The sequence below is a fragment of the Pristis pectinata genome, chromosome 3, assembly GCF_009764475.1.
Source record: "Pristis pectinata isolate sPriPec2 chromosome 3, sPriPec2.1.pri, whole genome shotgun sequence".
NCBI classification, from domain to species: domain Eukaryota; kingdom Metazoa; phylum Chordata; class Chondrichthyes; order Rhinopristiformes; family Pristidae; genus Pristis; species Pristis pectinata.
The window spans coordinates 125,139,812-125,152,478 of record NC_067407.1 but is presented as its reverse complement, the minus strand read 5'-3'; the positions used below and the strand labels follow the sequence as shown (position 1 = coordinate 125,152,478).

Genomic DNA, 12,667 nt, shown 5'->3' with positions numbered 1-12,667 from the left:
TAGATGGTGCTTGATGGTCGACACTGTGGGTCAAAGGGCATGTTTGACACTATGACCCTGAAGTGATGTTATAGGATGTACAAGTACATAATTCCCAAAAATGGGAACACACTTAGACAGTGGTGAAGAAGGCAAATGGCATGTTTGACTTCATTGGCCGAGGCATTGAGCATAAGAGTTGGGTCTTCACGTTACAGTTGTACAAAACATTGGGTAGTCCACAAATGGATTATTGTGTGCAGTTTTGATCACCGCACTACAGGAAGGAACTGATTAATCTAGAGAGGGTTCAGAAAAGATCCACAAGGATGTTGCCTTGATTGGAGGATGCGTTATCAGGAGAGATTGGATAAGCTAGGTCTGTTTTCCCTGGAGCAAGTGAGGATGAGAGGTGATGTGATCGAGGTACCTAAAATTATGAGAGGCATTGATAAGGTAGCTAGCCAGAGTCCACTTCCCATAGGAGGGTTGTCTGAAACTGGAGGGGATAGATTTAATGTGAGAAAGAGGAGGAGATCTGAGGTATGTGGATTGAGCTGCTAGAAGAAGTGGTGGAGGCAGGCAAAGTAACAGAGGCATCTGGACAGGTACTTGAATGAGCAGGGCCGAGAGGGATATGGAACTAATGCAGGTAAGTGGGATTAGTATTGATAGGCATGGTGGTTGGCATAGATACAGTGGGCCAAGGGCCTGTTTCTGTGCTGTACAACTCCAAGACTTCATGACTCTTAATGATAATCACTGTAGGCAAGGTTATTGAAAAGGAGAGTATGATTTCAGTTCAGGCTTGTGTGCTTTTTTGCTGTGTGGATGGCCTTGGTGCTATACAGCACAGAAGGCAGCTACTTGACCCTTAATTTACATCCTGCCAGAGCTACTTAATCAGCCCCAGTCCCCTGCTCTTTCCCCGCAGTCTTATAAATTCGCCTTGTGTATTAATCTAATTTCCTTTTGGAAGTTACAATTGAATTTGCTTCCAACAAGTTCCTCTAACTTGCTGCTTTGCCTCCAACAGTTTTCTCACTGCCAATTATCAGCAAAGTGAAACCACAGCTCCTTAAAACCCACTTCCTTCCCTTGATGGAGAAACTGAAGAAGAAGGTGGCCACGGTGGTGTTGGAAGAGGAACACCTTAAGGCTGAGGGTAGAGGAGACATGTGTGAAGCTGAGTTGCTCATTCTGGATGAATTTACGGTGCTGGCTCGGGATCTTTATGCTTTCTACCCACTGCTGATCAGATTTGTGGATTATAACCGGTAATATAGTTTTATAAATGTTGGGGCTGCACTGATTTAAATACATAACTGTTGTTGAAAGTCACACCTGGCAGTTTTCATTCATTTACAAAGAAACTGCAGACCAACACCTGTATGTTAAAATGCTGATCCTTTTCAAACTCCATCATATCCCACCCATCCACTCCTCCTAAACTCTGTGAGTGCTTCCAATCAGAAGGTTGTAAGAAATAATAGACCACACAGATACTCCTGCCTGCCCTGCCATGCAGCAAGGTTATGGATGATCAACTTCAGCTCCACTTTTCCTGCCTAATCTCCCTAATGCCTGTCTTAACTGGGATTCCAAATAACTTGTCACACCAATTAATTGAATACTCACCAAGTCTGGGCATCCACAGACTTCTCCGGTAGATTCTCCAACCAAAGCAAACAATCCCTCAACATCCACCCTGCCACATCACTTTGCAAACTTTATCTTTTGGTGAGGTCACTTCTCATTCTTCTAAGCTCCAAAGACTATCTGCTACTTCTACTCAATCTTCCCTCACAGATCATCACTCTCAACCCAGAATCAATCTAAAAATGTTTGTTGAAGTGATCAAAGACAAGTATCCTCTTCCTGATACAAAGTATGCAGTACTCCAAGTCTAGTTTCACTAAAGACCGGCATAATTGCAATAAGGCTCCTTACTTTTGCACTTCAAACCCTTTTACAATACAGGCCAACATACCATATTTCTTCCTCATTATTTGACCCATAAAAGCCCTTAAGATCTCAGCATTTTACAATTTCTGATCTCTGGCATGACAACATTGTGGGTGCTGTTCATATCTTGCTCTGTGACTCAATATTAGGCTTTGTTTGGCGGTGGTCCTATGAAGCACCTTGGGATGTTTTACCATGTTAAATAAGCTAAAAAATTAAAGGAGAAGCAGGATGTATAACCCCTTGAGCCTGCTGCACCAGTCAATGATAATGACTGATCCTCAAGCCCTCATTCCCATATCTTCTTATTCTTTTAATTGTCCAAGAATCTGTCGGTCTCATCCTTGAATATACTTGGTAACCCAACAGACTCTTGAGTGAGGGAATTCCACAGATTTACAATCTTCGTTTCAACAAACAACCCCTTATCCAGAGATTTTCACCTGGTTCCAGACTCAGCACCTGCCCTCTCAGTGATCCTATAAGTCTTGCCTATCTCAATAAGATTAGCCCTGATGTGAAAAGGAAGATAGAAAAAATGTTGTATAAATGCAAGTTGTTGTTCTTGAAAGCAAGTATAATATGCCACTTGGGCTTGATTGCAGTGTAATGTTCAAACATTTGGGAACAAGGCATGAATAACCTAACTTATGCACATGGGCAGCAAGGCTGAAAAAATTGGGCATCTGATTCTTGACATTGCAATGTTTCTGACAAGCTCCCTTGCCTGATTTGGGCCTTGGAACATATGGAACAAGAGCAGGAGTTGGCTGTATTCAATAAGGTCATGGCTAGTCATATTTTTTTGGCATCAGTTCCACTCTTTTGTCTATTTCAGCCTTGAATATACTTAATGACTCAGCATTCACAGCTCCCTCGTGGGTAGTGGATGCCAAAGATTCATGGCTCTCTGGGAGAAGAATATGCCCCAGTCCATCTGCTTTTTCCTGTCTGATCTCATTTTGATATATCAGATTGATGTTCAATGCCACAGCATGTCTGAACTGCCAGTTCAACACACCCAGTGTACTCCAGGTAATGGAGAGATTTATAAGGCACAGCAGCTGGGAAGATTGGCTGATTCTGAGCACAATTATCCTTTGCACACTTTGGATAATTTCTGCAGCTAGGAATTTTTAATGACTTTTTTCCCATAGCCATTATCCCTCCAGATGCTCTGCCCACAATGTCAGACCACAAGTTGGGTTCCGTCACCACCCCTTTCAGCAGGCAAAGTGCCCTAGCAGCAGATGTGGGATTCTAGGCATGCACACACACAATGTCACGCATGAGGTCGACAGGAACAGTAGAGACAAAAGGTGAGCCTGATAGCGCTTCAGAAAGGTGAGCACCACTGCCACCTGTCCCCAGCCCTCTTACCTCGTGCTGTGAAATATGCAGCTGCCAGAGACATTTCCGAGCTTAGAGTCAGCAGAATTCTGCCTCTGTGGTGCTGTCACCTGTTCCATCCTATTCGACCGCTTGACGTAGAAAGTGTGGCAGCAGTCATTCTTTGTAAGTGTAATAAAAGGATTGAGGGCCAGACTGTGGAAGTTACTGGAGTTTGAAGTGAAGGAGTCAAGCACTTTGTCCTTGTTGGGCTGGCCTCCAGTGCAAGTTGACCTGTAAAATGCTGTAAAACCTACTTTCTATGAACTGCAGCAGTGGACACCGAATTTACCCCAATGGCCAGTCCAGTGGGTGTGGGTGTGAGCTGACCCAGGAAGCTCCAATGTCTACTAATCATCAACCCATACAAATTATTTTGTAATAGTGTAACAATTCGAGGCAGGTTATCTCCTCTATACAGTCTGAAGCTACTGACATCATTCAGTTCATTGTTTTCATTGCCATAACAATATTTGGCCAAATGTGATTATGGTCTGGAACTCATGATCATAAACTATAAGGCATGCTGTATTTTTTAATCATTCATTTATAGAATAAAAGTATTTCTTCAGGGCCAAGCATGTTCTGCCCATGTGAAGGTGGTGGTGAACTGCCTTGAATAGAACAGTACAGCACAGGAACAGGCCCTTTGGTCCACGATGTCTGTGCCAACATGATGCCAAATTAATCTAAATCACTTCTGCCTGCACATGATCCATATCCCTTCACTCCCTGGATATTCATGTGTCTATCTAAAAGCCTCTTAAACACCACTATCTTATCTGCTTCCATCACCTCCCCTGGCGGCATGTTCCAGGCACCTATCACTCTCTGTGTAAAATAAAAACTTGCCCTGCACATCTCCTTTAAAGTTTCCCCTTTCACTTTTAAGTGCATGTCCTCTAGTATTCGATATTTCTACGCTGGGAAAAAGATTCTGACTGTCGACCCTATCTATGCCTCTCATAATTTTATGGAGTTTTTAAAGTGTCTATGGGGCTATACTCATCCAGACAAATTATGTTTATTCATTCATGGGATATAAGCTGTATTGGGGACACTGGAGACTGCAGATGCTGGAACCTGGAACAACAAACATCTGTGGGAGGAAAGGAATTGTCAGGATGTTTCAGGTCAAGACACTGCATCAGGACCTGACGTTACTCCAGACTCTTAACTAACCAAGCTAATTATGTCTTGAGTTCCTCCAGTAGATTGTGTTTGTTATAAGATGCATTAATTGCCCACTCTTAAGATAAACTTTATTAGTCACATGTACATCGAAACACACAGTGAAATGCATCTTTTTGCGTAGAGTGTTCTGGGGGCAGCCTGCAAGTGTCGCCACGCTTCCGGCACCAACATAACAGGCCTGCAACTTCCTAACCCGTACATCTTTGGAATGTGGGAGGAAACCGGAGCACCTGGAGGGAGCCCATGCAGTCATGTGGAGAACATACAAACTCCTTACAGACAGTGTCCGGAACTGAACCCGGGTCACTGGCATTGTAATAGCGTTACGCTAACTGCTACACTACCGTGCATGCAGTTTGGAGAGAAAAGAGACTGTAGGTGCTGTAATCTGGAGCAAAAAAAAAACTGCTGGAGGAACTAATCTGGTCAAATAGCATCTGTAGAGGCAGAGGGAGAGTCAACATTTTGGGTTGAGAACCTACATCAGGATATAATTAGCTTGGTTAATAAAGAGTCAGCACATGGCTTTGAGTCTGGAGTAATGCAAAGGCCAGGCCAAACTAGGAAAGGATGACAGATTTCCTTCTCTTGAGAAAATAAGGAAGGATATTAGTGAACCTGATGAGCCTTTATGATAATTCAGTAGTCTTATGTTTACCATTACTGATGCTAGTCCTTTTTTAAATTTAATTTGAATTTAAATAGTATGGTGGGATTTGAACTAATCTCTACAGATCAATAACTGGCCCTCTTGACACAAGTCCAGTAACATAACCACTATACCCATCGCACTCTTGACTTGTCACTTGTAGATGATGGAAAGACTTTGGGGAATGGGGTGGTGAATCACTCATTGCTGGATATCCAGCCTCTCCTGGTCACACTGTTTGCAGCTAGTCTACGTATTTCTTATTAAATTCAGTAATTTATTAACAGTTTTTTGTTTTGACTGGCTTTTTCAAGTGGCAGCCAAATTGCAATCTCACACCTTCCTGATTTTCCACCTATTAACTGATGGTTATTACAGGGCTTGCTGGAGCAGCCCTTCCTTCCAGCATTGCTCCTTACCACGGGATGCCGCAGTCCTATTTTCTATACAAGCACAGAGGAGTAAAAGTGAAACGTGGTTTCCCAACGTACCCTTGAAATGTCTCCTTGTTCCATTTCAGTGCAAAGTGGCTCAAAGAACCAAATTCTGATGCAGAAGAGCTTTTCCGTATGGTGGCTGAAGTTTTCATTTACTGGGCAAAATCGCACGTGAGCAAAATATTCAATTATGAGACCTGCCTTTGAAAAAAAGATTTCTCATTAAAACGGTTCATATTTTATCAATCTTACTTACTTTCAACTTGTGTTTTTGCAGAATTTCAAAAGGGAAGAACAGAACTTTGTGATTCAGAATGAAATCAACAACATGTCTTTCCTCATCACTGACACAAAATCCAAGATGTCCAAGGTTTCAAATTTGCTGATTTTTTTGTGTCACTGTATTTTTTTTATTGGTATTGTTATTGGTTTATTATTGTCACTTGCTCTGAGGTACAGTGAAAAACTTGTCTTGTATACTGATCGTACAGGTCAATTCATTACACAGTGCAGTTACGTTGAGTTAGTACAGAGTGCATTGGGGTAGTACAGGTAAAAACAATAACAGTACAGAGTAAAGTGTCACAGCTACAGAGAAAGTGCAGTGCAATAAGGTGTAAGGTCATAACAAGGTAGGTCGTGAGGTCAGAGTCCATCTCATCGTATAAGGGAACCATTCAATAGTCTTATCACAGTGGGATAGAAGCTGTCCTTAAGCCTGGTGGTACGTGCCCTCAGGCTGCTGTATCGTAATATAAGAATTTCTACTTTTATTTTAATTAGCATTGCATTGAATTTAAAGTTATAGGAATTTACTTTTATATATATTTTTTGGACATTACTCCAGTTCACTGGATGGCTGACCTTAAGACCATTTGTACATCTGAAATGCCTAATGAAGTAGAACCCTCATATACAAATGCATGTTACATTTTTGTTCCATAATACTATGTACAACATTCAAGTAGCTGAATTATTGACTTTCCTGCTGCCCTGTGAATGTTGGCCTCAAATAAAATGCAACCAAATGGACGGCAAATCTGTTATTTCTGGATTTATATGCAAACCAAGTTCAGAGTACTCAAGCTTGAGATCTCCATTGCAATGGTACATTGTATGAATTTGGCATCAGTTTGCTCTGAATTGGAAATCTGAGTAGGTTTCTCTTCAAGGCTGCATATAATGCCAAATCTGTTGCCAGTATAAATGGACACAATTGGGTAATTCTCTTGTTGATTAAGCTTAGTGACCACACTATTAGTGACCAAGATTTATTTCATGCAGATAATTTGTATGTAACTATTATCCTCTCATTACATTTACCTGGAACAGTTATCCAGATTTTATTGGGAGAAGTTGCTGGAGGCTGTGTTTCCTCAGCTCTTTAAATAGACTCTGCTGATTAAATTGACTTGGTTTGCTATGTCATAAACCATCTGCCATGAGTCATGGGCCCTGCCCCACCCCCAGTTTATTGGTGAGGTTGTCACTAACTAGTCTGCTCCTTCTGATCTACTCTGAGATCCTGCAGTCTTGCATTACCATAAAGCCTATGCTTCTTACTCTGGCTGTTGGGTACCTCTCCGCTGGGTTTGCTGACAGAATCCCTAGTTGCCTTAGCCTTAAAACGTGACAGCAACATCATTTTATCTGTTAAAGAGGTCAAATATATTTTTCTTTCCACAGGGAGGTGTGTCTGATCAAGAGAGGAAGAAGTCAAAGAGGAAAGGAGACCGCTATTCTCTACAAACATCCCTCATAGTTGCAGCACTGAAGAGACTACTGCCTATTGGGTTAAACATTTGTGTGCCTGGTGACCAGGAACTAATCTCATTGGCCAAAAATAGGTTCAGCATGGTATGCACACTACAATTTGGATTTTATTCTGAGTAACGTCTGGTTGTCTTGCCATCAATACTTTTAGTATATTGGCAAAAGGACCAGGAGTATGATTTTGGAGCCTTGTATGTACAAGGGGAATGTGAGGAAAATCCTTTTAACTCAGAATAGTTATGAACGGTTATTCACTGCCCTTTGAGGTCCTGGAAATTGAATCAGTTGGTGCTTCAAAGGGGACTTGGATATACACTTGAGAAAGAATAATTTTGAGGGCAATGGGAAAAGAGGAGGGAATAGGATTGATGGGTTTGCTCTACCAGCAGCCAGAACAAACACAGTTGGCCAAATGGGCCTTGTTCTGTGCCATAACAATTCTGTGATTTTATGCTGTGATTAAAGAGGACACCACAGAGGCTAGAATTGCAAGAGTGCTGATAATTTGGTTTGCAGAGCCAGAGGAGGTTACACAGAAGAAGGGGGTGAGGCCTTTTGAAGGATTTGCAAATAAGCATGCAGACTTTATAGTCTGGCTTCGTTTAAATGGAAGCCAGTATAGTTCAGCAAGTACAGAGGTGGTTGGTGAACCTGGTGCAAGTTACAAAGGGAGAGCAGGGTTTTGGATGCCGCTATGTTTAGCAAGAAATGGAGTATGGGAGGTTGGCCAAGAATATGTTGGTGTAGTCAATATTAGAAGTGCCAAGGACATTGATAAGGATTTCATTGATGCAAATTTTATTGATGAAGATTTCACTGACAGTTGAAACAAAAAACACAATCGCTGAATCTGTGGAAAGGGAAACCAGTCAACGTTTCAGGTCAGTGACCCTTCTGCAGAACTGAGGGGGAGAGTGGAGGGTTTACAGCCTTCAAAACAATGCTGAAGGGAGGAGTGAAGTATAAGACAAAAGACTACATGGAGATAGTTTGAAACAGATCAGGTGATACAGAGCATGAGTGCTGACCATTAGTGAGGCATTTTAAAGAAACCGGGTGAGAAAGGCGCAGAAACACGACAATGGGGAATGATGAGAGAGCAGTTTACCTGCAAAAATTCAACGTTCATTTTGAGAAGGCTGCAAGCTGCCAACATTGAAGATAAGATGCTGTTCTTCTAATTTACTTTGGGCCTCACTGTGACAATGGAGGAGGCCACAGACAGACAGGTTGGAATGGGAGTGGGATTGAGAATTAAAATGGCATGTAACAGGAAGCTCACGATCACACCTGTGCACTGAGTGCAGGTGCTCTGCAAAGCCAATTTACCTTTCCGATGGTGTTGCTTGACTGGCTGAGTTCTTTCAGCATTTCTGTTTTTGTGTCAGGTTCCAGCACCTACAGTTTTATTAGTTTTTCACTGATAGTTTAACTGAGGCAGTGGCTACGTCCGAAGGACTGATTGCTGATATCCTCAGCTTTCTCTGTTTTCAATTCTTCCCAGTATCATTTCACCTTGATGGTTTCCAATTTGTGCTTCCTGCACTTGAAAAAAGCTCAGTAAGTTCTACAGTCTAACATCTTCTTAGTGCAGGAGTGTCTATAGTCAGATATGATATGTCTATATGATATGAGGCACTACATCTCTGTGTATCTTGATTATGAATGTACCTACTTGCCTACCACTCCTCTTTGGTGATGCTGCATTTCATTAGATAATGGACTGGTTACATGTGAACTCCTTCAGTTTCCAATGTTCCTATACCCGCATTGTGAGATGGAAATGGTCCACTGTTTTTCTGAGTCTCTTCATGCCTCCTTGCTTCTTGCCATGACTACTAAAATGTTGCAATAGTTCAGCAGTGACATAAACTTGGCAGCCAAATTCTTATTCTGCTAACAGCATATGTATCTTGAGCAGATAATTAGCTGTAATGACAAGTCTACATTTCAGCTGTTGTCTCCTGTTATAGGTTACAAGTATATTTGTGCAATTAGTCTGATATCTTGCATTAAGGCTTCAATGTGATGGTCTTGGGTTTTTCTGCTTATGTGGACTGCAAGCAGTAATTTTCCACGTATTAACTTCAATGGGTGGAAATCACTGGCTGGGAGTGCAGGGAAACTGATTAAATTGACCATATTGCTCTGAGCTTGCAATACCTCTTCTGCAATCTTTGTGTTCACTTTTTACTTCAATATGTATCTGGTTCCTTTTATTCTTAAATATAATAAGTACTTCTAATTTTGGGAGAACTTCTACCATCGAGCACATTCTTTGAGTCCAACATTGTTGTCTTGATGTCCTCACATTTTCTGTGGGCACCCAGCACCATTCAGTGATCTTGTTCGATGTGAGTCTGCTGGACCTCTGTTTATGTAAAGTGTTGATCATCTATGTGATGAGTTATGATTTATTGCTCCTTCAGTATCTCTAGCACAGCCTCTGTGACTGTTCCTTTATGCACCTTGTCTTCTTTCAATGGAAATTGCTCTGCAGTCAGCCGTTGGATATGCCGTGCTGTTTTAAAAAACTTAAATGTCTTTATAAACATCCACTCAAGCAGTATTGTTAATGATGCATCTTTAACTTCTGTTATTGTATTTCGTTCCTTGTTCATCAGAATTTCCGTAATAAAAAAATCATTCCTGAAGAATCTTAAGCAACAGTACTTTATGAGTAATTTCTTGACACAGGTTTCTAACTCATTAATAACCCTGTGAGTGAAATCAAAATAACAATTAGACACATTCCTGTTGTACCAACACTTGAGGGAGACTGTCACACTGACAATTGGAGTTTTATTAGCTTATGTCTCAGAAGGATTTGGAAACTGTGTAATTCTTAAAGATCTGAAACAACTCATACAAATATTTGAAAAAAATAGGATCACTTGCTGTTCTGCTGAATATACTGTTACTGATTTATTGATGAAGTATGGAGAATTGCATGACTTTGTGGATCTGTGGAAGGCAGTTTGCTGAAATTTAATGATTTTTCCTTCTTAAAACAGAAAGACACTGAGGATGAAGTTAGAGAAATAATTCGCAATAATCTACATCTTCAGGGGAAAGTAGGTTTCTGACATGACTCATTGGTCAATTGCTCTTATGATGCATGTTGTAAAACTGCTTCTCTTTAATTTACACTGCAATGTTAGAGCGTGGATTACAAACATATTTCATTGAACTTGGTGATTGGTTATTACATCTTTTATCTGTTAAATTCATATATGTTTGTCTCTCTCTCTCACTGCATGCCTGCATGCTTGCTTTCAGTTTCGAGCCTTTTATTACAAGGAACCGCTGAGGAGACTAATCATTATTCAGAAAAGGATGCACAACAAACCTTCCAAATCCAACTCGAGGCTCACTGACTCAAGTCCAGGTTTCTTAACTAATTGTTTTCAAAAAAGCTTGACCATGCAAAAACGCTCTGCTGCATTAGGCATTAATCCCAGAAGTCCTCGATCTGCACTCAAAAAATCTTTATCGTTTGACTACATGCCCATGACAAGACACTTAAAGACCCTGTCAAATTGTTTTGAGATATTGGCTAGTAAGACCAAGAAAAGCCTGAAAGAGGAAGGGACCACCACTGTGAATGGTTGGCTTGGGTGCAAGAAACAGTTTGTAGATATACTGGGTAAACATGTAAGCCTGAATAATCTACCTGTGTTACTAATAAAAAGAGACGGCATCAACCTTCTGTGAGGTCTTGATGTTCTATTGTTTTATTTTACAATAGACTGCTTTTTGTTTATCTTTATAAAAAGGATTGCATTTTAGTCAAATGTGTCAGGATTTATAGTTAAGTATGATAATGTTTATTTCAAATACAAGTGAATAAATAAAGTCCATCTCATTCTGTGTATATTGCAGTCCTTTGAGAACAACACCCCAATATTGGATAAAGATTCACTTAACCATAGGATATGTTTCTGATTTTATCTTGCAATCATGTTGTGTATAAATTGATATTAACAAATCAGATTTTTTCTTGGACACAGGCCATAAAACATGTTAAGATAATGGGAGTTTGCAGTATCTCACATGTACTAGTTTAACTTCTGTGTCTCCAGTGCTTTAGTGGTATATCTTATAGAGGTCAATTATGCAGATAACAGTTACAGTTTAGATATGCTATTTATAAATTAAACAAGTACAGTTGCTAGTATTGCATTTAAGTACGGTATGTACTCTAAAGCTGCAGCACCTTTTAGAAAGACAGTTGCCAAAAAAGTTATATTTTGAATATAATTACTAACTAAGCAACTTCCTGGACACACGTCACCCGATTACCTTCTCTTAACCTTCAGAGGATTGATTCATCACAGATGTAAGCATTTCAGTGAAGGCATCATCAGGTATCACTGACACATACATAGTGCCCATCCAATGCAATGTCTTTGCCAAGAAATCTCCAATGTACAATAAAATCACTCTCTTGAACTGGGCAAAATAATAAGGATAAATAAATTATTATGCCATTAATCCCAGTACTTTAATCTAAACCTTATCATGGATTCTGTAACCATTGCATTGGCTTTTAACCTTATTTTTGCAACTTTTGCTGTTCTCTGAATGTTTTGGATTATGAGCTTATGTGCCTTGTAATAATTTCTGGGTATTGGTTGCCTTTTTCAGGTGGTGCTTGCTAACTTGCCTGATTTGTACAAACGATACAGTGGTTTCTTATAGTTTCCAATCATTTAACAGCCTTGCTTTTACATTGGCATTCCTTAGAGAGGTAACATTATGAAAAATTCAGAAAGCTTAGATAATCAGAAACCATTCAAAACTCCTGATACCAGCTGAATCACTGGCATTCCATAGACCCTTAGTGTACATTTCCAACATTCATATTGTGTAAATGTGTACAACAGTTTAAAAAGTCTTTTTTATATTTTTTTCATCCTATTTTTCCAATCTGCTATTTAAGTTTAAGTTGTTCAGAAGTAGTTATGTTTTAACAGCAGTGGATTGGGTCATAAATTTGGGTATTAATTGGAAACATTTATTCATCTGTTAGTTTCAAGTTGCCGTATACTGAAGCAAGGTCATGTATGAGCTTTGGGGGGTATGTTCTGGGCCTTGTGGATGCTGTTGTGTGATAACTGACACTTGTTCTTTCTTATAGCTGGAAGATCCTGCCATTAGATGGCAGATCGCCCTTTACAAAGATCTACCCAACCGCAATGAAGATACCTCCGACCCAGAGAAAACAGTGGTGCGTGTGCTGGATATTGCCAATGTGGTCTTCCACTTGGAACAGGTCTGT

At 40.3% G+C, this 12,667-nt stretch overlaps 1 protein-coding gene across 4 annotated transcripts in view; it reads left to right on the top strand.

Annotated features, from left to right (window-relative positions):
- The window catches only part of ryr2a (ryanodine receptor 2a (cardiac)), a 587,454-nt gene that overhangs the window by 448,121 nt on the left and 126,666 nt on the right, over positions 1-12,667 (top strand). For all 4 annotated transcript variants that reach the window (XM_052011297.1, XM_052011295.1, XM_052011296.1 and 1 more), the window contains exons 67-72: positions 1,016-1,256; positions 5,697-5,784; positions 5,891-5,983; positions 7,300-7,470; positions 10,401-10,460; positions 12,527-12,661. In XM_052011297.1, the coding sequence (XP_051867257.1) occupies positions 1,016-1,256; positions 5,697-5,784; positions 5,891-5,983; positions 7,300-7,470; positions 10,401-10,460; positions 12,527-12,661 (788 nt within the window). The remainder of the gene's footprint in view (positions 1-1,015; positions 1,257-5,696; positions 5,785-5,890; positions 5,984-7,299; positions 7,471-10,400; positions 10,461-12,526; positions 12,662-12,667) is intronic.